Consider the following 23,107-nt stretch of genomic DNA (forward strand, 5'->3'; position numbering starts at 1 on the left):
AATTTTGTGAGTCGGTCCATGGAGGTTGTTTTTACACCATACTAAAATTTCAGGCCGTTCCTAAGATTTGGACAAAACTACAGAACTACCTTAATAATTAGGGTGGTCCTTATTTTGGGTAAGTCGGAATTTCAAACCTCTCACCCCTTGCATATCTCTCATTTGCCAAAAAAAAAATGTGTGCAAAGTTTAAGCACAATCGGACAACGTTTACCCGTGGCCCAAAAGGGTCAAAGTTTAATATTGGAGCCAAATGGTAAAAACGAGCTTGAAGGCATTTATTTAAGTAGACCAGCGAAAAAAAATCGTAGCAGGCTATAATCCACAAGATTTCTAACTAAATTCACAACTAATTGAATGTACTGATACCGAGTTCCGCCAAAAATTTCTATGTCGAGTGTCACATGACGAAATCCAACAAGCATATACAGAAAGCTGCTGCTATGAAAAAATCCATAGATCTGCAAGCTTTTTTCACCTCCAGTACTACTCGGGCAAGCTCTTCGCATCATACAGGCCTTACAGTGGCTGTGGGAGAAATACCTATACCACACCACGATGTCTCCATTATTGCTAAGCAACAACAAAGAGAGAAGCTATCTGGTGTATGGGGACAGTAATGAATCACGACTCACTACGTAATTCACAAAAAAAAGTGGCATTGTTCAAATATATGTTCAATGAGGTGGATGAAGTACAGCAACTAGAACTGAGTGAAACGAAAATTTCGTATTTAATTGTGTACGGTCTCGGTCCTTTCTTCAAGGTTCAACTGGATGATATTGCTAAATATTTTGATGATTACGTATTTGGATTTGATGAGAGTCTTAATAAGATTGCGCAAAAGCAACAAATGGATGTCAGTTTCAAATTTTGGGACTAAGCGAAAAACGAAGTAAGTACAAGATATCTGACGTCTGTATTCCTGGAACACACGACATCTGAGGAGTTGTTGAAAGCATTTAAGGAAGCAATACAAAGATATGACTTCAAGAAGATTTTACAGTTGTCGATGGATGGCCCAAACGTCAACTTCAAATACCTGCGACTTTTCAAAGAAGATATCAAAAATGAGAAAGATGATCCAGAGCTATTTGATATCGATTCCTGTGGAATCACACAACACATTGTGCGTTTAAGGCTGGCATGCGTGGTACAGGTTGAGAGCCTATTGACTTTTTGAGAGCCATGTACAACCTTTTCAAAAATGTTCCTTCTCGACGAGGTGATTACATTCGAATCACTAAAGTAGCATAGCAAGGGGGGTTCTGAGTACAAACACCTTTTTTACCGGCCGAGCCGCTCCACGCATCCCAGACGCAAACCCTTGAAGGTTACCCCCACTCTCGTCAGATAAAACGTGCTCTGCCGTACCGACTTGAGGTCAAAAAACGTGCAACCTCACCGTGTACCGGTTGACGGTAAAAATCGCACTGCTTTATCGACAATTCTTATTGGTCGGAGGTCAAAATCGTTTACCGTGTATCGTTGACGGTAAGAATCGCACTGCTTTACCGACAATTTTTATCGGTCGAAGGTCAAACTTCTGCTCCTTTGCCGACAATCATACCGACCGAAGGTCAAAGTCTGTAGTGCTCACCTGCCAACGGTAGAGGGCGCAGCGGGGGGCGTGAACTTTCTTACCGACCTGGATATCGGTTACCCGTCCCGCATTCTTTTCCCACGAAAGGATTGTTGATGTGTAACGTCAACCACCCCACATTCCTTTTCCACGTTATCAACCACGCGACATTCGAAAATTAATGGTTCTAAGAATTGTTTTTCACTCACTCGGATGCCGGTTTGATATCAACCACGTGACATTCTTTTTGGCTTGTAACTGTCATGTGAACTTTACGATGAATTTTGAACGGGTTCAGTCAAGACCAGCGTGCAAGGCCGACCGATAGCTGCGGTACATTCAGAGACAAGGATCTGCGGTGTCGGGTTACTATCGCTCTAAGAATGCTAAAAGGTGCGCGGGCATACATAACTATACGTACAGCTGCCCTATAAAAAGGACGCTCATCACTACAAATGATCATCAAGTCTCAACTTGTCAAGTATACGTGAGTAAAAAGCTCAAGATGGAATCCGCGAAGTGTTTGAGATTGATCGATATTATGGAATCGGCGTACAAAATCTTGGACAAATCATCATCAACGGCAGAGATTCAGAAATGGATAAAATTCGGAAGTCAAAATATTCGGCTTCTGAACAAAATTTTGCGAAAGGCTTCATCGATTGGAGAAAAGATGAGAATTATCACAACGCTCGGACTCTTGAAAGCGCTCGCGGAAAAATTCAAACGTCTTCAGAAAACGGGTGGAGGTACGCGGAAAGTAAGAAGAAGCGATCGAGTTCACTGGGAAGATTTGGAATCAGCTTTCGAGGGGAGAATTCGAACTGGATCCATCGTCAATTTGAAGCATAAAGATGTGGAGAGATTTCTAGAAGACGCAAAGGTACTAGCTGTGACAGAACTAAAAAACGCTTTAAAGAAAGACAGAAGCTTGAAAGCCAACGTTGTCCTGGCTTGTAAATTTGAAGTTAGAGAAGATGATTGCACGGTGGAAGAGATCAAATTTTTTAATACGAGAAATGAAATCATCCTCCAGACAACGGATATCAACGAATGGTTCATCGAAAACGCGACGGAGCGTTTGTTGAAAAAGGCGGAAGATTTCCAGGAAAAGGATTCAGGCTGGTCGTTATTTGAAATTATAAATCTTACCGTCAACATTAACAAGTACGTGCCACTACGAGGCGATGTCTTCACATACACACCACTACCCAAAGATATTCAAAATAAGAAGGCTGTCGTCAACATTCGTAACAGCGACTCATATTGCTTCCGTTGATCGGTCACCGCAGCTCTGTTCCCAGCCGACAACAACCATCCTAACGCGACCAGCTCGTACCCGCATTTCAGCCCAGTGCTACGGTATGATGGTATAAAGTTTCCTATGTCTCTAGATCAAAATTTGTAAATATCGGGGGCGGTGAAGTGGTATATTAAACTATCCGTGTCGGTATACATTAATTTTGCTCGGTTGCCAAATTTCCGATTAATATAATTACAGTGAAACTTTGTTAAGTGGGACCTGGATAAGTGAGAAACGTCTATTATTGAGATTTCCTAAGAGGTCCCGGCACTTTTTTATCGAATTCCCTCTGTTAATGGAACTTTACGAACCTGGTTAAATGAGATTCGATTTCTAGAATTTTTTCGATATTTACCTCTATAAATGGGACTCTGCAGCTTAATTCCCTGTATAAGCGAGACATTTTATCAGGTTGAGACAGGCTTAGACACGTTTGTTTACAAACATTTAAATTTCTTTCGCATCGTTCGCACGTACATGCTCTTTTGTCAGTACTATCTCAAGTTTTGACGTGCAAACATAAGAATAAAAGTGTACGAAATGTCCAAACGTAAGCATAACACATTAACAGTATCTGAAAAATCAAAGCTTCTATCAGACTATGATTGTGGAAAGTCGCGTGATAAACTGTGTGCGGAGTATAATGTACCGAAATCGACCTTGTGTAGAATTATTAAAAACAACGAGAATATTCGGTCTCAGTATATTGATGGAAAAGGGAAGCTTAAACGAATAAGATCAGCAGAGCATCCTGAACTCGAAAAATGTCTTTCGACGTGGATGAAGCAGGTACGGAATAATAACATTCCAATAAGCGGACCAATGATTAAAGAAAAAGCTCAAGAATTTGCAAGTAAGCTCCATATCAATTTTTCTGGCAGTAATGGATGGTTAGAGGGGTTCAAGAAAAGAAACGATATAGCATTTAAAAATATTTGTGGTGAGAGCAATTCTGTGGACAACAATGAATGTAGTGAGTGGATTAAAAACCTTCCAGTTTTATTACACGATTATACTCCCGATGACGTATTCAACGCCGATGAAGCAGGCTTATTCTACAAGTGTCTACCGGATAAAACGTTTACGTTCAAAGGTCAGCCTTGCCATGGTGGCAAATTGAGTAAAGATCGGGTTACTGTACTTGTGTGTGCAAATATGTCCGGAAATGAAAAACTGCCACTTCTCTTAATTGGAAAATCTAAGAGCCCAAGATGCTTCAAGGGTATCAAGACGTTGCCTGTTAATTATCAAAATAATAAAAAGGCCTGGATGACTTCAGATTTATTTGTAGATTGGTTAAAAAAAGTGAACGCCGATATGAGGGCCCAAAAATGAAAGATAGTGATGTTTGTCGACAATTGCACAGCTCACAACAATATGCCAAAATTGGAGTACGTTAAATTATTGTATTTACCCGCTAATACAACAAGTAAATTGCAGCCCATGGATCAGGGTATTATCAACAACTTCAAAGTGTACTACAGAAAGGAAGTTGTGCAATATGTTCTAAAGTCTATAGAAGATGATAAAAGCCCTGAAATCAACATACTTCAGGCCATGAGATTTGCAAGAAAAGCTTGGTTTTCAGTTAGCAAAACCAAAATAAGTAATGGTTACAAAAAAGCTGGATTCAAAGTGACGAATGTATCTGAACCTGAGAACCTACAAGAAGAGGTAGAGACCATTGCAAGATTTCCAGAATGGAACAAACTAATTTTCACCTGTAGGAACAACGAAAATGACCAGCAGCCGAGTTTTCAGGATTTCGTTTCTATGGACGATGATGTAATAATTTCAGAAGATCTTACTGATGACGAAATCGTTTCTACGTATTCTTCTTTGGAGACTGAAGCAGAAATAGAAGAAGTTTATGAAGAAACTTCAGTAAACATTTCAAAGCGTGAGGCAATGGAGGCTTTAGAGACTTTGCATAAGTATTTTGAGATGTCAAATATTGACGATCAAAGAATTTTTGATCAAATTTATGCCATCGAGAAACAGGTTTTAGCAACTAGCCATCAAATACAAACCAATATAACCGATTACTTTGAGTCATAAACTTTACTGTACTGTACTACATATATTTATTTTTTATAATGAATAAATAAATTCTTACACTTAGTTTCATTTATTATTCATATAAAAAATCTATTTAATTATATAACTCAAAACATTAAAAATACTCATACTTATTTACAATTAATATTTCCACCTTTATATTTGGAATAACGGTAAATTTCGACCTCTATAAGCGGGGGCCTCTGTAAATGAGATAACTAGTATTTTAAACCTGTCTAATTGGAAAACTTGATAAATGAAAACCTCTTCAAATGGTGTAAAATCTATGGTCCCTTGAAATCTCAATTAACCAGGTTTCACTGTATAATGGAAATTGTGAATAAAGAATTTTGAAAGATCTAAAATGGAGAAGCTGTTGAGAAATAAAGTTTTTCATACTCTCCTGCCTCTTTCGTCTGACTCGTCGAGCGCCTGAGAGCGCTACCAATGGCGTGGCCAGTAAGGCAGCCAATGAGCGTGTCACAAACGTTCGATAGTGGCTTTTGCCGGAAGTTCGAGTTAGTCGTTGTCTGGCATTCCGTTTTGTAACCATTCAACTTATTTCAATAAAGAATAATCTTGTCAAATCCGAAATAATCCCGTTATTCAAGATCCTTCAATAACCCGCGAGACAAGAATTAAGGTCCTCGTCTCAAAAGAAGCCTCCATACATTGATTTGTTGACTTTGACTCTTGTTTTTACGCATTTCAACTATTAGATTTTTATTGAAGATTATACAGCTGTGGAAATTTGTTTTGGCTATAGTAGCTCTAGCACCGTACCTTCCACCCCATTTCGTGATCAATCTAACATCTCTGTATTTCCGAACGTTCTCCATTGTCTTACCAAAAAACAGCGTTGTTCATTGATTCATAAAAATTTTTCTCGAATTCAATGTTTGATTTTCTTCTCAAATCTGTATTTGAATCTATGTATTTTTTAAGCCACGCTGTTTGTCTGTGTTGAGAAAGTGAGTTTATCAAACTCGTATCTCCCGCGCCTGCGTGCGCTGTAAGGGAGGTGCAGTATGTGTGGTTGACGAGAGGAGCGCTGGTGTGCACGGATGTGCGTAGAGCGTTTTTAGTCTTCCGGCGAAGGAGAGCGAGTAACCACGTCGTTTGCTTATGTATCAATAAAGTTTATTATCGAGTTTCATCCAAACCTTATCGTCAACTAATTAATACGGAAACCTTTTCCTTCTCATCCGAAATATCCCAACAACGAGAAGATCCACAACCGGGTACGTTTTTGAGCTGGCTGGTGGCCCGGTGACTCGGGCAAGTCAACGTCAAAAACTCGTCACGCTCAGTACAACTGAAGCAGAGTACGTGGCAGCGTCGACAACATCGCGGGAAGCGGTGTGGCTGAGAAGACTGTTATTCGACATCGAGCAGCCTTGTGAAGAAGCAACGGTCATCCACGTAGACAACCAAAGTGCAATTCGACTCGCAAGAAACCCGGAGTTTCATAAAAGGACGAAACACACCGACGTGCGGTTTCATTTCGTGCGAGAGAAAGTTCAAGCTGATGAACTGCGAGTCGAATACCTTCGGACCGAAGAACAGAAGGCCGACATCCTTACAAAGGCTTTAACGAAAAATCGCTTTTGTAAACTGAGGGACGGCATCGGGGTTAAGGAACTCTGACTCTACTCAAACGGCGGAAGTGTTGACTTGGTTCGAGCAGAGTCCGACTGTACCGGTACCTCAACTCTCGAGTTACCGGTAAACGACGCGAGAGGCGTCGTACCAAAGTACAGAGAGAGAAAGCATTCGTATTCTTTTTCAGTTCGCAAAGAGTATAGGATAGAGTGGAAGCTGGGGATATACGGTACACAGCGCTGTCACGGGTGGGAACCAGAACTATTCACCCTTCTTTACCTCTCTTGCCCCTCGTCCACACCGCGACGGTTATCGTTGGCGTCGCCATTGCGCCATTTTATAAAGTTGCGAACGACGCGTCTCGCAGAAAGAAGCTTGAAAAGTTTGATCAACAAAATTTATAAACATGGTTCGCTGTCATGTGAAAGGATGCGGCAGAAGTGCACGGAAAGATAAAGAACACCATTTCTTTCGACAGCCTAAAAATACGGAATTGTAAGTAAAAAAATCAACAGAATCTATCAATTCTAGGTTATGAGTGAAATCATCGAAGATTCATGTCATTGAAGTGGAGAGACGACTGTAATTTCGTGCTCACAATCAGAGTAGAAAATAGTATTATTTAATAATTCTTCCATTACTCATTTACAGGCGCAAAAAATGGCGAGAGTTTGCTAAAGTACCAGGCAGTCCTACTCACTTACGTATATGCTCAGACCATTTTGAGCCAAAGTGCATCCGTAAAAAATGTCCTAGGCCCTTGCTGTTCCCAAAATCAATACCGACAATATTACCAGGTCAATCTTTGCAAGGCAATGCACATGGTGTAAATCATCAGCAAACAGTGACATTTGAAAGATCTTCTTTACAAGGTATATTGAATGCAAACATAAATATTTTTTCAAAAATAAACGTGATCATTAATAAAACATGTAAAATTATTAGATGAATGCTCGCACAAGGATAATAGCATCGTTATGGATGTAACCAAAGCAACGGGAGAAGATCCGACTGTCATTGATATCCAGACGAATAACAAAATACGTATTGTTATCAGAGGTAAGGAATGCCATTGTCAAAGATGAAAAAAGTATTAAATTGTTGAATATCTCATAAAAAATGTTATGAATTGTATATAACAGTATTTATATCAGACGTCATGTCAACAGTATCTTTGATATATTTTTTACGTTTAATGTTAGGCTATATGGGTTTTGAATTGTAAATTCTAATGTTAGGCTATATTGGTTTTGAATTGTAAATTGTAATATTAGGCAATTGAGTTTTCATTGAGTTTTTCACATACGATTTATGTTTTTGATTCGTTCTTGAGATGACAAGATTCATGCCGCTACCCAAAATCAATCCTCACTGTCTGATGCTGCTTCAACACCAAATAATTTCGTGCGTATACCAACATCAATACAACTAGTGGATAACTTCTCATCACCGATCACAAAAATGGACACAGATATAGTGGATCATAATCCATCATCATCAAGTGCTCTTTGTAAATCATCGTCTCATCAAATCACCGGTTCTCCAACAAAAAAATCTACTTGTCATACACCGAAATCATCCCGCTTGAATATATCCACATCTCCGAACAGAATAACTCCGCACGATGGAAAATTTAAAAGACATATACTACTCACTCCCAAATCACTGCGTATTAATACTCAAAAGAGAACAATAGCACTATTGCGAAGCAAAGTACAAAAGCTGCAAAAACGAAAGAAAAAAGTAGGAATTGCACAGCGAAGCTCAGAAATCGAATCAATAATTACTCAATCTGCTGAGTATCTTTCAACGGAGGCCCACACATTCTTTGCGTCGCATTTGCGATTATGTAATGTTAAATTATCCCGTAGAAGATACGATGATAAATTAAAAGATATTGCTCTGTCTATAAAATATCATTCTCCTCAAGCATATCGATTTCTAAGAAAAATTATCAATTTACCATCAGAAAGAACGTTAAGTGAATATCAGAAAAAATTTCCTATTTATCCAGGCCTTAACCATACAATTTTAAACCAACTTAGTAGTAATTTTCAAAACGCTGCTACTAAAGATCGTGTCGTTAGCATTTAATTTGATGAAATCTATCTAACTCCCGAAGTACATTACGATAGTCATTGTGATCTATTCAAAGAAATAATTGATGACGGTATTACACGTGAGCCGAAAGAAGCTAGAACTGCTCTAGTTGCAATGATCACATGGATAAATAAACCAATGAAGCAGGCAGTGGGATATTGGTTGTTGGGAAAGAGTGGTAATTCGGACAAAACTCATCAAATTATGTTAAAAACGATTGAAAATATTTTTAGCGTTAATTTAGTTGTTAAATGCATGATTTCTGACCAGGGCCCTAGAAATGTAGGATTACTTAAAAAAGTTGGCGTTACTGCAAAAAAGCCATTCTTTAAATTACCGGGCATTAATCATAAAATTTTCATAATGTTTGATCCACCACACTTGTTAAAATCGATTCGAAATAACCTGAAAGATAAAAGATTGTATTATCGAGGGGGCCTTGTAGATTGGAATGAGATTCGCACAGTTTTTAAATTGAGTCAACTGAAACCCTTAAATCTTATACCAAAAATTGGTGAGCACCACTTCAACTTATCCACTTTCACTAAAATGAATGTTTCGATAGCCGCACAGATCTTCTCGGAATCGATGTACACGGCCCACCTAGTTTATCGAACGATTTTTCCAGAAAAATTTAAAGGGAAGGAAGACAGAACAGGCGAATTTATATCTGATATGGATAAATTATTTGACACGCTAAACTCTCGACTTGAAAGAAAATCATTGCCAAACAAATTAAATTATGCCATCTCAAAAGAGTCTGAACATTATACACTTTTAACGAATATGCTTGTATATCTTGAGCAATGTAAATTTGAAAGAGGAAATGAACCACCTTGTATCAAAGGTTTGATAATAACTATAAATAGTGTTATTCAACTATCGAAAGATCTGCAAGACAAGTATGATATCCATGCCCTGAAAACTCGACGGTTGAACCAGGATCCGTTGGAAAATTTATTTGCGACAATCCGACAACAAAACGGCTGTTCTCACTATCCATCGCCCGTACAGTTTGAAACGGGAATGCGGCATATCTTTATTACCCAATTAACTAAAATTTCCAATGCTACGAATTGTGAAACAGATGATAATGTAATATTTGCTAAACTCAGTAAAATCAATACTTCTATTAAACCTATGATAAATCAGATTCAAATTGCAACTCCAGCGAATTCAACAATACCCTTGTCAAGCACTAATGTTACACAGACTTTAGAATCAGAAATAAATAAAGAAATTGCAGATTTTACCGAAACCAATGCAGTGTATTACATATGTGGTTACTTGGCTACCAAATTTCTTAAAAACCATAAATGTAAGGAGTGTCAGGCATATATGATTCTTCCAGATTCCTCTGTGGCTTATAATGATTATAAATTGTTTACGATTATGAAAAACTATGCTAATACAAATGGCCTCAAGTATTCCACTGAAACACTTTTTAATATTGTGTTGAAATGGGATCAGAAATTTCAAAATATTATTAAAAGCATTTTACATTACAAAGATATTTCGAATGAAATAAACAAAGTACTGCGGAAAGAGTGCCCTTTGTTTAAATTATGCTCCCCAGAAGCTACGAATGTATTCATTAATACATACATCAGAATTCGTTGCTATTGGGAAGCAAGATTCATAAGACGAGCATTAGCGAAGTCCGTAGTACAGTCGAAGAAAGTTGTAGGCGTAGAAAGTAGTAATAAGAAAAATAACGAAAGGAAGAAAATGACTAAATTTTTGTAGTATAATCATGTATTGATATATTGTGATACAACTAGTTTTATCCGAATTTATTGTGATTAATAAAAATATATATCATGTAAATTGTGTTTTCAATTTATCTCCAATTCCTTCATGATGTTACGTTGCGTGCGTGTGTTTGGCGGAACCAAATTGAATATACCGCCTTTTTCGAATGTTTCACGGTTCCGACTCGACAGATGGCGCTAAAACTCGTATATCCTCAATTTACATTGCGGCCTTATGGCAGCTTCCACTCTATCCTATACTCTTTGTCAGTTCGTCTCCAGCTCTGTGAAGGAGCAGTTACAGACAAAGTCATTCCGAGCTTAACCTGTTAACTAATTTTCGCTATCATTCTAATAAAGTTTACTATCGTAATTATTATTGTAATTCTCGAGTGTAACAATTTTATTGCAACCCCTTCTACCAGTCATCCAATTATCCCTTCTCTTTGAACTTATTGAGTTTTTCTTTTCTATCCAAAAAAAATTCAATACATACCTACTACAAAAATCTTTGAATATTGAAGATAGGAAAGAGACCAATCATCATACATAGTATTAAAATTCGAAACCAAATTTTGTTTGTTCGGATGTTCGGACGTTTAGATGTTCAGAAAGTGATGTCACCTAACATTTTTTCTCACTTGACGTCACCGATCTATAGTAATCTTCGACGACGACAATCAGCTAGCTGAATTCCTCAGTCCGGAAACAACCGCGCAGTAGAGAGGACGTATGACAATCGCACTCCGCGGATTTCGAGTACCAGATTCTCCAGCTCTTGGATCCCTGCGTTCCAGGTACGCTACCTGGTGAAACTCAACTTTCAGGACAAGCACTCCGTGGTTTCTGCGCTCCAGGTTTGCTGTTTGGTGAAACTCGACTTCCAGGAGAAGCGCTCCGTATTTTCTGCGCTTCAGGTTGGCTACCTGGTGAAACTCGACCTCCAGGACTCGTGATCCATAGTTTTGGCTGTCCATGTCCTTGAGCTGGTGACTTTTGAACTTGATGAGTAATTTTCTGTGGTTCCTACGCTTCAAGTCCGCTACCTGGTGAAACTCGACTTGCAGGACAAGCGCTCCGTGGTTTCCACGCTCCAGGTACGCTACCTGGTGAAACTAGATTTCAGAACAAGCGCTCCATATTTTCTGCGCCTCGGGTCGGCTACCTGGTGAAACTCGACCTCCAGGACTCGCAATCCGTAGTTTTGGCTCTCCATGTCCTTGAGCTGGTGACTTTTGACCTTTATGAATAATTTTCCGTGGTTCCTGCACTCAGGGTCCACTACCTGGTGAAACTCGACCTTCAGGACAAGCGCTCCGTGGTTCCTATGCTCCAGGTCCGCTACCTGGAGAAACTCGACTTCCAGGACAAGCGCTCCATAGTTTCCGCGCACCAGGTCTGCTACCTGGTGAAACTCGACCTCCAGGACTCGCGATCCGTAGTTTTGGCTGTCCATGTCCTTGAGCTGGTAACTTTTGACCTTTATGAGTAATTTTTTGTGGTTCCTACGCTCCAGGTCTGGTACCTGGTGAAACTCGACTTTCAGGACATGCGCTCCGTAGTTTCTGCGCTCAGGGTCCACTACCTGGTGAAACTCGACCTCCAGGACTCGCGATCCGTAGTTTTGGCTGTCCATGTCCTTGAGCTGGTGACTTTTGACCATTATGAGTAATTTTCTGTGGTTCCTACGCTCCAGGTTCGCTACCTGGTGAAACTCGACTTCTAGGACATACGCTCCGTATTTTCTGCGCTTCAGGTTGGCTACCTGGTGAAACTCGACGTCTAGGACTCGCGATCCGTAGTTTTGGCTGTCCATGTCCTTGAGCTGGTAACTTTTGACCTTTATGAGTAATTTTTTGTGGTTCCTACGCTCCAGGTCTGGTACCTGGTGAAACTCGACTTTCAGAACATGCGCTCCGTAGTTCCTGCGCTCCAGGTCCGCTACCTGGTGAAACTCGACTTGCAGGACAAGCGCTCCGTGGTTTCCGCGCTCCAGGTACGCTACCTGATGAAACTCGTCTTTCAGGACAAGCGCTCCGTAGTTTCCGTGCTTCAGGTCCGCTACCTGCAGAAACTCGACTTCCAGGACAAATGCTCCATGGTTTTTGCGCTCCAGGTCCTCAACCTGGTGAAACTTGACTTCTCGAACTAGCGGACTAACATTTATTACCCATTGAACAATCCTCAAGCAGCGAGGGCGTGAGGTATCTGGTAAATCTCGCCTCATCTGGTAAAATACTGACAATGAATAAGCGAGCGCACGAGCACACAGACCAGCTATACTAGGTATCTGTTTTTAAAGCTAGTTTATAATTTAATTACAAATCAAACTGTCATTATTCCCAATTCGTAGTCATTTATCGCTGAGTGTTTTTGTTTGCCTCCAATATGCGAAGAATTTTTCAAACTTTTTTCTAATCGATCTGGAGAGAGACTTTTTTAAGATAAGCTTTTTAAGGGCCACACTAATGATAAATGATATTTTTGTTGAACTATTTTTGAAAACATTTTTCGCAAATTTTTGTAGCTATGATATGGCAACGATTATAAAATTTATTTATAATCATAAGTTATGAAAAAGACTTTGATCTCTGCAAGAAATGTGCAATAAAAAAATTGACAAGTAATTATACGAGGTGTGTTCAAAAAGTAAGGTGACTTTTCTAATTTCGCGGGCTATGTCCGTTCGATCTTCCATTTTTTTTTATGTTATGTTGGTACACTTGTCCCGAACATCTGTACACAGTTTCAAGTGTATAGCATGTTTAGTTTGTTTTTGACAGATACAAAGGTGAGACGTATTTTGGTGTGCTCGGCGATTTTTTGCTATCAAGAAAAATGGATCAAAGAATTTGCATCAAATTTTGTGTAAAAAATGGAATTAAGTGCTCCAAAACACTTGAAATGTTGACAGTGGCATACGGTGAGTCTACTCTTAGTAAAAAAAACGTTTATAAGTGGTACAAGCTCTTCCAAGATGGCCGAGAAGATGCCAATGACGAACCTCGCTCTGGACGCCCCAGCACGTCAACAACAGATGAAAACGTTGAAGCAGTGAAGAAAATTGTTTTGGAAAATCGTCGAATCACTATCAGAGAAGTTGCTGAGGATGTTGGCATATCGGTTGGCTCGTGCCATGAAATTTTTTCGGATGTTTTGGGTATGAGACGTGTGTCAGCGAAGTTTGTTCCGAAACTGCTTAATTTTCACCAGAAGAATCGTCGCATGAGCATCGCTCAGGAGCTGTTGAATGACGTCAATGATGATCCTGATTTACTCAAAAGGGTCATAACTGGTGACGAATCATACCAGCACTTAATTCCATTTTTTACACAAAATTTGATGCAAATTCTTTGATCCATTTTTCTTGATAGCAAAAAATCGCCGAGCACACCAAAATACGTCTCACCTTTGTATCTGTCAAAAACAAACTAAACATGCTATACACTTGAAACTGTGTACAGATGTTCGGGACAAGTGTACCAACATAACATAAAAAAAAATGGAAGATCGAACGGACATAGCCCGCGAAATTAGAAAAGTCACCTTACTTTTTGAACACACCTCGTAGTGTACACTTCGATACAAACATAAACGCGTACTTCTGTCCTATTTCAAAATATTGATTGATTCATTAGCTAATCCTATTCTTGTTACAGACTATTGTAAGGCTACTGTTCTGCACATGTTCTCGAAAAAAAAATTTCAGAATTTTGGGTCCCCATTGGCACCATAAATGATTTTGCATACATGTACGCTTCTGACCAAGGAAGTTCCTACATTCACCACTAGTCAACTCTGTCGTCGACTATCAAAGATGGTGGCGACTATGGTTGATTCTTGACTCCTGTGTATAAGTTACGGAGTAGTGGGAAGGAGATAACATTCAGCTAGCGCTCTGCACAAATGTTGGTCCAGTTTTTGCACTGATTTCTATACCGACTGGATAGTGAAGCCTGACATTTGAAGCCTGAAGATGCCGGACGACGGGCTATCAGCCTCAGTGAAACGGTTCAACGGAACAAATTACCAGGCCTGGAAATATCGCATCACCAAAGTGCTGAAAGCCAAGGGAGTTTTCGATGTCGTCGACGGTTCGAGGACGAAACCGGAAAACGCGGAAGGCGTGAACGAGGGTCGAATGAAAACGGGGCTTCAGGACGATGCGAAGGCAGCGGCGATAATTACGGCAGCGCTAGAGGACGAACATGTTGAATGCGTTGTTGTATGTATGTTGAATGGTTAGTACAACACGTACAGTATGAGCCTTGGAGGGCGCACACACTGACTTGAGAGAATGGCTTCAGCCCTTGTAGCGTATTGACGCATCAACATTATCCTATCATTTATTATTAATAAATCTTACTTTTATTTACATAGTCTTGTTCATTTATTTATAAAGAACTTAAACATAATATGCGTGTTAGTGTGTGACAGGTCGAATGAAGTGTGGGACACGTTAAGTTTGCGTCGGACGTCGGGACGCTCGAGGAAGGATTCTTCGCGTACAAGATGGCGTCGATGGACACTATTGTGCATCATGTGAGTGAGATACGAAATATGGCCAGTCAGCTCAAAGACCTTGGAGAGGAGAAAACAGAGCGGGCAATATTCGCAAAAATTATGTCAAGCTTGACGTCAAAATATGCGATGTTCAAGACCGCATGGGCAAACGTGGATCCCGCACGGCAAAACGTGTCGTATCTAATGGAGCGCCTGATCGAGGAAGAAACAATCCTCGGGGGAGACTGTGAGTCAGCGACTGCATTGGCGGTAGCAACAAAAATTGCGAATACAAAGAATACAAAAGGGAGAAAAAACATAGTGTTTCGGAACTGCAACGAAAAAGGACATTACGCGAAGAAATGCGAAAGACCGAAAAAATCAAGAGACAACGACGACAAAGGAGACGGAGATCACTCGGGTGCCGGGTGCGCGTTCGTGGTCACGTCAGGCACGAGAAGCGCCGAGGTGACGGTAACAGGCGCGGAGCGGCAGACGCTGTTGGGTAAGCAGATCCGTGAGTTGTAGAACGCGGATAAGGCAGACGTCTGGATTACCGACAGCGGGGCCTCGGGACATGTGACACTGTGACGCCCCAGTCGGTCCCGCCAAATAACACGCCTCCGGCCCCCCCGTCGAGTGCGTCCCGATGGAAACCAGGGAAGCAGTCTCTGATGCCGCGCTCGGATGAGTGAGCGCCGCCATGCTCGAGTGAGCGCCGCCATGTTCGAGAGAGAACGCTGATGGCCACGAACGGAGAGACACACGCTTCACGCCACAGCTCTAGCGACCACGCTAACACACTCGAGCAGTGATCATTGTAAAATAAGAGTTATACGAGTCCAAGTTGTTCTTTCTCTTAAAGAAAAGTTCATTATTACTTTCATAATAAAACGGAGTGTGTGTGTAAAGTTGAGTACCCGTCCCTCACATTAACTCCTTTAACACCACGACGCGACTGGTTCGAGAACCTACGGCCGGTAACGGGAGATATCGTTGTGCTCGGCGATGACGGAGAGTGCGAGGTAGAGGGTGTCGGCAGCATACGGATTGAGAAATTCGTAAACGGAAAATGGGAAAACAGTGGGATTAACAACGTTCTGCTCGTTCCAAAGGTGAAGAGGAATTTATTCTCAGTTGGTGCGTGCACGAACAATGGTTTTCGAGTAAAATTCAAGGGTAAATTTGTCGAGTTGTCACGAGACGGCAGTGTCACCAACCGTAACATAATTATAGTACATGTTACATGATTTCACTGCTGGCACTATCTAACATTGGACCCGTCCTATAACCCGTAAATGTACTATAATTTCACTTTCACTGCATCACATGTGAATTTTTCCTTGTTTCTTTCGGATTTTCTTCCTCGTCGATGTTTAGCTTTAATACTTTTTTTTTCGCCTCGATTCCCCATATTTTCCGTTCGACCGGCGGTTCGATCATCGGTGCGTTTCACTAAAGGACCACTAGGCGGCTGCCCAGCTACACTCAGGCCGCTCAGGCGGCTCACGAGCACCGTTTTCATTCGCTAACAAAAAGCAGAAAGTGTGTTTCCAAGCATCCGAGCGTTGCGATTGGCTGCGCTGTTTTCAGATTCAACCTAACCTATGTATCCCTCATGCCCCCACGAGACGTGACACGAGACAAGCAGACAAGACAGTCGACATATTATGAACCTTCGGCCGATACACGGCATCTTACGAGAGAAGCTGTTGGATATATCCACCTATACATACGAATACCAACCCCCTGCCACCAAACGCTGGCTTCCCGGAGGTCCCCCTTCTCGTTGCGCATGCGTAGTCACCTAGCTCGCGGCGTGAGCCGTGTCTTTATCTCATAGCGTTGAATATTTCCGCCTTGGCAAGACGTAAATTTTTCAAAGTGACATTTCAAAGTGATCTCAGAGGAGTGAAGATTGTCAAGAGTTCAGTGCATAGAAAGATGTCGGACGGACCTCCAGGAGAGAATCTCGGAGAGAATCTCGGAGACGATCGCGAAGAGGAGCTCGGTGAGGAAAATCACGAGCAGGAAGTGGGGTTAGGTTCCCAGGGATCAACGGCAGAGTCTCTGCGCGAGATCGAGGACTCGGGAGACGAGGACGAGGAACAGCCCCCCCCAAAGAGGCACTGTCTGGCAGTAAACCCACAGATTGAGGTATTAGAGCATAAGGTAGACTGTCTGGCTGCCCTTCTGGCACAGCAGATACAAGCACAGGCAGGGGCACAGAATCCCCAGCGGGCCTCCACATCGAGCGAGTGTTTTTTGTCAGAACCACAGCGAGTCGAGATTGCTTGGGCCAAATTATCCACCGATGTGGACGAGAACAAGCAGGTTCAGGCGCCAGCGCCGGAGCTACTTGAGAAGTTGATAGAGCTTCAGCGCTTCGGCTCAGACGAGTGGAGAGAGGTACGGTATTCGAGTACGCTAAAGAGATTCCTAGCGTTTCCAGGGTTCCAGGACCTCAAGATCAACGAAGAGCTATGCCACCTCGAGGACGCCAAGTCAAAGGACGCAGCCAGCTCGTCGGAGCGGGTGCTGGCGGGTCTCTGCAAGGCAGTGTTGGGGCTGAATGGACTGCTGCGAGCCAACCTCCAGGGCATTATTGATTGGGCGTTCGCCAACCCTGCAGACCTCGAGCCAGGGATCCTGCTGGAGAAATTGACAGCGACCTTCGGCCCGGAATCTCAGGTAGCAAAGGATTTCGATTCTATTTTACAGGTGATCTGCGGAAAAAGAGCGGAGCACATTGAGCAGCGAAGAGAGCAGCTCCTCAGGAAGGTGCCCAACAAAAACGTGCAGGCGGCCCTGCAGAGGGTCCCACCCAGTGCAGAATATCTGTTTGGCAAGGAAAAACTCCTCCCTCTCGTGCAGTCGCTCGGGGGCGCTCAGACGTGGCTGAACAATCCTACGTATTTGACAGCTAGAAAGGAGGTGAGGAAGAAAGAACCGCAGGAGCCATTTCGCGCTAGAACCAACTATTCGGCGCCAAGAGCAAAGGAGAATCGTCTACAGGACCGGAGCTACTATCGGAACCCAAAAGGGGGAGAAAAGAAGGGACCTCGAGGCAAGGGCGAGGAAACTTTTCGGAAACGGTCCCAATGATCACCGACGGGAACGCGACTTCTCTGGAGGACAACTCGCCCTTTTCCAGAGAAGATGGAGGGACTTAAAGGCCCCTTCAGTAGTTTTAAGGTTAACCCTTTCGCGGCGAACAGCGCCATATGGCGCTCAGCTATAGATGCTCATTCTCAGCGAACAGCGCCGTTCGGCGCTCAGGCAAATTTACCCGCGGCGGACGAACAGCGCCAGATGGCGCCCATCCGAAGCCGCTCTTTTTGTACGAAGGCGCTGTTCATTTGTTATCAATAACTGCCATTAATGCGTTGTTTTTGACGTGCTAGCAGCATACGCTTCTTGTGCAAAGGTTTTTTTTACATAGTCAAATGTAATTATCCACAAATTTTGCCCTAATCATGGACAAATAGATGACAAATGTGAGCTACGATGATATGGAACTTGGGGATGATATGGAGTTTTCATCGGATTCTGACCTGTCTGAAATGTTTGGAGAAGCTGGATACAAAGGTAGAATTCCAAATGAATGTAATAAAAAGCGCCGCCTACTGTCAAGTAGTTCGGAATCTGATTCTGAAAACATTGAGGAATTACCAGACATCGATCCGCGGCAATTTCTTTGGAGCGCACAAAATTTGGCTGCAAAAGTTTTCGATTTTGATGAAAACCTACCAGGAATTAAAGCAAATATTGACGATAAATCGTCAATATTAGAAATCTTTCAGCTTTTCATTTCGGAAAATATGGTTGAACATATTGTAAGAGAAAGCAATGCTTATTATACCACGAAAACTATAAGCAGTAAGCACTCACGATTGTTGGCATGGAAAAATACAACAGTTACCGAAATGTATAGATTCTTTGCTCTGTCGATGTTAATGTCAAGAGTAAAAAAAGTATCAATAGAAGAATATTGGTCAACCGACGAGTTATTACGAACGGAAAGTTTTCCAAGAATAATGACAAAAGACAGGTATAAATCTCTATTACAAATGCTACATTTTCATGATAACAATGAAACAACAAATCAAGACGTGCTAATAAAAATTCGGAGCATCATCGACAAACTGCGAAATTCTTTTTCACGAGCATTTTACCCGTACAAGTATTTATGCATCGACGAAAGTTTGCTGCTTTTCAAAGGACGATGTTTCTTCAAGCAGTATATACCTTCGAAACGAAGCAGATTTGGCATCAAGTCGTTTGTTATTTGTGACTGTCATACTGGATATATTCAAGATTTTATTGTCTATTGTGGAGCGCGCACGGATATAACTAACAATAATTTAGCAGAAATTGGAAAATCAGGAAATATTGTCATGACGTTGATGGAACCGTATCTAAATAAGGGTCATGTTTTAGTTACCGATAACTGGTATTCAAGCCCGGCATTATTTTCTCTCTTACATCACAATAGGACACATGCATTTGGAACCGTGAAGAAAAATAGACGTGGAATGCCTAATATATCCAATAAATTATGCAAAGGCGAAGTTGCATTTAAATCTACGGATAAACTATTAGCACTAAAATGGATGGACAAAAGGGAAGTGCAAATGTTATCAAGTTATCATTCTGCTGAATTTATAGAAACAAAAAGAAATGATGTTAAAACGGGAAGACCAATTCTAAAACCAACTGTCGTAGTGGACTATAATCGCGTTATGGGAGCAGTCGATAAAACGGATATGATTTTGAATTCCATTAATACTATTCGTAAAACTCTAAAATGGTATAAGAAATTATTTTTCCACATGGTGGACCTTTCGATTTACAATACTTTCATACTTTACAAAATTACGTCCAAAAAGAATATAACATTTGCGAAATTTCATTTACGTCTCATTCGAGAAATTCTACTTAAATATTCAAATACAAATATATGTAACAATAAGTCTGGAGGCCAAACTGCGTCCAAAGATGATATGTTACGTTTGATTTCAACACATTTTCCATCCAAATATATCAATCCCACAGGAAAGCGGCGGAACGGTCGGCGGAAATGTGTGGTTTGCAGAAAACACAAAAAGCGTACCGAAACACAATTTGAATGTAAAGAATGTAAAGTTGGTTTATGTATTGAACCCTGCTTTAAATTGTACCACACAAAGGAACATTATTAAAAATTGTTTGTAAATTATATAAGATTATAAAGTTTAAATGGTATAAATAACCTTAGCCCATTAAATTGTTTTAAGTTATTAATATTATTGTTTGATCGGCGTGCCGGCCAGCCGCGTTAGAGAAATTCTCAGCACAATCAGCTCCACACACCGCGTTTGGAACGACTCGCGTATTTTGTCGGCGCGGTCAATCTGGCATCGGCTGCTTAGAGCGCAACTCTTACCAGAGCATTCCGCCGCGAAAGGGTTAATAACAGCATCAAAAATTCCCCTAGTATCAAAACCGATCCTTATAGGCAATTGGAGGCAATCCAGGTTTAGTACGGCAACCTCCCCGGAGTTGTCCGCACAGATAGACCACCTCAAAGCTCAGGGCATCCTGGAACGGCCGACGGAAGACAACCCAAGTTTCATCTCGAGGATTTTCGTAATTCGAAAAAGCAACGGAGAGAAGAGGCCGATTTTCGATCTCCGAGGCCTCAACGCACATGTGAGGGTAAGAAGCTTCCAGCTAATATCGCATTTCAGGGTCCCGGAATTCCTACAGCCTGGAGACTGGATGACGCGGTTGGATCTGACGCAAGCGTACTTTCACATACCGATTGCGGCGTCTCATCGTCGCTTCCTGCGCGTCGTATATAACGACGAGCTTGCCCTTTGGCCTCTCATCTGACCCTCAGACCTTCGCGACGGTCACGAATTGGATCGCAGAGATCCTTCGGTCGCGCGGGATCAGGGTGATCGTTTACCTAGACGATTTCCTCCTGGCCTCGCAGCAGCGAGCCAGTTTGAGGCAACAAACCACAGAAGCAGTAGAGCTGCTGCAATCTCTCGGCTGGCACATAAACCACGAGAAGACCATCCGGGAGCCAGTCCAGGAGCTGGAATTCCTGGGCGTAACGTGGAACACTCGGGAAAAGCAGAGAGGCCTGCCAGAAAAAAAGATTCAGGGGATGCGCTGGCTGGTCCACGCACTCCTCACGAAGAAAAGCGGAACGCTCGAACAATTTCAGCGTATCCTGGGGCACTTCAACTTCGCCAACTTCGTGATTCACCGGGGCCGTTTGCACTGTCGCCACCTCCAACGATTTTTGGTCACGTTCAAGCAAAGCAGACCTCGCGAACGACGGCGAATCCCCGAGAGCCTGCGGGGAGAGCTGGAATGGTGGCAGGAGGCTCTGACCTCGAGGTCCGCCCTTCACGAGAGTCAGATAACGCACTTTCTCGTCACGGACGCCGCGGACTCGGGTTGGGGAGCCCAGTTAGACGGGGTCGGCATCTCGGGAGCTTGGAAAAGGCATCAGCAGGCATGGCACTCCAATATAAAGGAGATGTACGCGGCCTACGCCGCAATCAGGGACCAAGCACACAGATTGCGGAAGGCGCACATTTTGCTCCAGACGGACAACCGCACTCTGGTAGCATATATCCGAAAGGAGGGAGGCACAAAGTCCCTGGGTCTACTCGACCTGACGTCCCAGCTGCTGGAGCTGGTGGACGACCTCCAGATAACACTATCGGCGGCCTATCTGCCCGGAAGATACAACGGCATTGCCGACCGGCTGTCCCGAGGAAAGACACTTCCGGAATGGCACTTGTTGCCACAAGCAACGGCAGAGATCTTCGAGAAATGGGGCGAACCAGAGATAGATCTGTTCGCTTCCGAAAAGACCGCAATAAGCAGGCGGTACGTCTCGAGAGACTCGACCGATCGATCCGCCTACTTTATCGACGCATTCAGTCGACCGTGGGAGTTCGAGCTAGCCTGGGTCTTCCCACCTCCCAGCCTCATTCCCAGAGTACTAGCGCACCTAAACAGCAGCAGGGGACAATATCTCGTCGTGGCACCCAAGTGGGAGAGGACGTTCTGGCTGTCGGACTTGCAGCAGAGGAGCAAGGAGCCGCCGATTCGAATCCGAGACCTGCAGCAGACGTTAATAGACGTTTCGACGGGCCAACCACCACCGGAGGGGGACCGACTGTGTCTCCAGGTGTGGAAAATTGGGGGTGGTCGGACGTAGTCAGGGACTGGTCACGGGAGGAGAGGGCCTTGCTGACAGCTAGCTGGCGCTGGTCTACCGTGGAAACTTACAAAGCCCCTCTTCGGAGGTGGATAGCTTGGTGCAGTCAACACCGGGTTAGCCCAACACGGCCGCGAGCACAGGATCTCACAAGGTTTTTAGCTCACCTGCACTTGAGAGAAGGCCTGGCATATAGTACGATCCTGGTACATAAGTCGGCAGTCGCAACCTTCTGCACGCCAGCGGTAAACCTGGCCTCTGATTTTCTTGTTCAGCAGATCTTAAAAGCGATCGCGGTGGCAAGACCCCGAGATATAAGGACAGAAATCTGGGACGCTTCGATCCTGATGCGGCGGCTAGGCACGAGGGCTGAGAGGCTAACCTTGTTCGAGCTTTCGAGAAGGACTGCGGCGCTGCTGCTGCTGATCTCCGGCAGGCGCGTTCACGATTTGACCCTGCTCAAGATCTCACCACATTTTCTCCAAAACCTAGGGAAGGAGTTGGTTTTCTGGCCGACCTTCGGCTCGAAGACGGATAGACGAAGCTTCAGGCAGTCAGGCTGGCAACTGTCGAAGCACGAAAACATGTGGCTTTGTCCGATAACAATGATCCGAGCCCTACTTAAGATGTCTGAGGAACGTCGAGGGGGTTCAGAGGTCGACGAGCTATTTATTACGCTCAAAGGCCCAGTAAAAGCAGCCTCTCGCACAGCTATCGCCGGATGGGTAAGGTCGGCGTTGAAGGAGGCGGGAATCGAACAATTCCCGGGAAGTATCCGCTCCGCGGTCGCCTTAAGAGGTTGGCTGGACAACGCCCCGATTCAAGAAATTCTCAACAGAGGAAATTGGAGGTCGGTGGAGACCTTCCGGAAGCATTATTACAAGGAAGTCCGATGCCAAGAAGGGTCGACTTTGCCGTCAACGTTCCGGGCGGTGTAATGAGTTATAACTACAAGAGAAATTTATGGTTGGCATATATTTTATTCT

General features: G+C 42.9%; 4 protein-coding genes across 7 annotated transcripts in view; 3 read left to right on the forward strand and 1 right to left on the reverse strand.

Annotated features, from left to right (window-relative positions):
- The window catches only part of LOC107228170 (transcription factor A, mitochondrial), a 150,086-nt gene that overhangs the window by 28,989 nt on the left and 97,990 nt on the right, over positions 1-23,107 (reverse strand). The window lies entirely within an intron of this gene.
- On the forward strand, positions 3,633-4,220 carry LOC124293058 (tigger transposable element-derived protein 4-like). Its single transcript, XM_046732081.1, has one exon. It carries the CDS (start codon positions 3,666-3,668, stop codon positions 4,218-4,220), a length of 555 nt encoding a protein of 184 aa, XP_046588037.1. The 5' UTR covers positions 3,633-3,665.
- LOC107217977 (tigger transposable element-derived protein 6-like) lies at positions 4,230-4,943 on the forward strand. Its single transcript, XM_015655701.2, has one exon. The coding sequence runs from the start codon at positions 4,230-4,232 to the stop codon at positions 4,941-4,943; it is 714 nt and encodes a 237-aa protein (XP_015511187.2).
- LOC124293056 lies at positions 6,744-8,645 on the forward strand. Its single transcript, XM_046732075.1, has 4 exons — positions 6,744-7,040; positions 7,197-7,417; positions 7,491-7,604; positions 7,879-8,645. Exons 1-4 carry the CDS (start codon positions 6,952-6,954, stop codon positions 8,637-8,639), a joined length of 1,185 nt encoding a protein of 394 aa, XP_046588031.1. The 5' UTR covers positions 6,744-6,951; the 3' UTR covers positions 8,640-8,645.

The sequence above is a fragment of the Neodiprion lecontei genome, chromosome 2, assembly GCF_021901455.1.
Source record: "Neodiprion lecontei isolate iyNeoLeco1 chromosome 2, iyNeoLeco1.1, whole genome shotgun sequence".
In the NCBI taxonomy this organism is placed as follows: Eukaryota; Metazoa; Arthropoda; class Insecta; order Hymenoptera; family Diprionidae; genus Neodiprion; species Neodiprion lecontei.

Excerpts from the sequence above, each read along its gene's own strand:
- LOC124293058 (XM_046732081.1), top strand. The coding sequence starts at position 3,666 with ATGAAGCAGGTACGGAATAATAACATTCCAATAAGCGGACCAATGATT.
- LOC107217977 (XM_015655701.2), top strand. The coding sequence starts at position 4,230 with ATGTTTGTCGACAATTGCACAGCTCACAACAATATGCCAAAATTGGAG.
- LOC124293056 (XM_046732075.1), top strand. The coding sequence starts at position 6,952 with ATGGTTCGCTGTCATGTGAAAGGATGCGGCAGAAGTGCACGGAAAGAT. Across the intron at positions 7,041-7,196 it reads CAGCCTAAAAATACGGAATT|GCGCAAAAAATGGCGAGAGT; the intron begins GTAAGTAAAAAA and ends ACTCATTTACAG. Across the intron at positions 7,418-7,490 it reads TGAAAGATCTTCTTTACAAG|ATGAATGCTCGCACAAGGAT; the intron begins GTATATTGAATG and ends TAAAATTATTAG.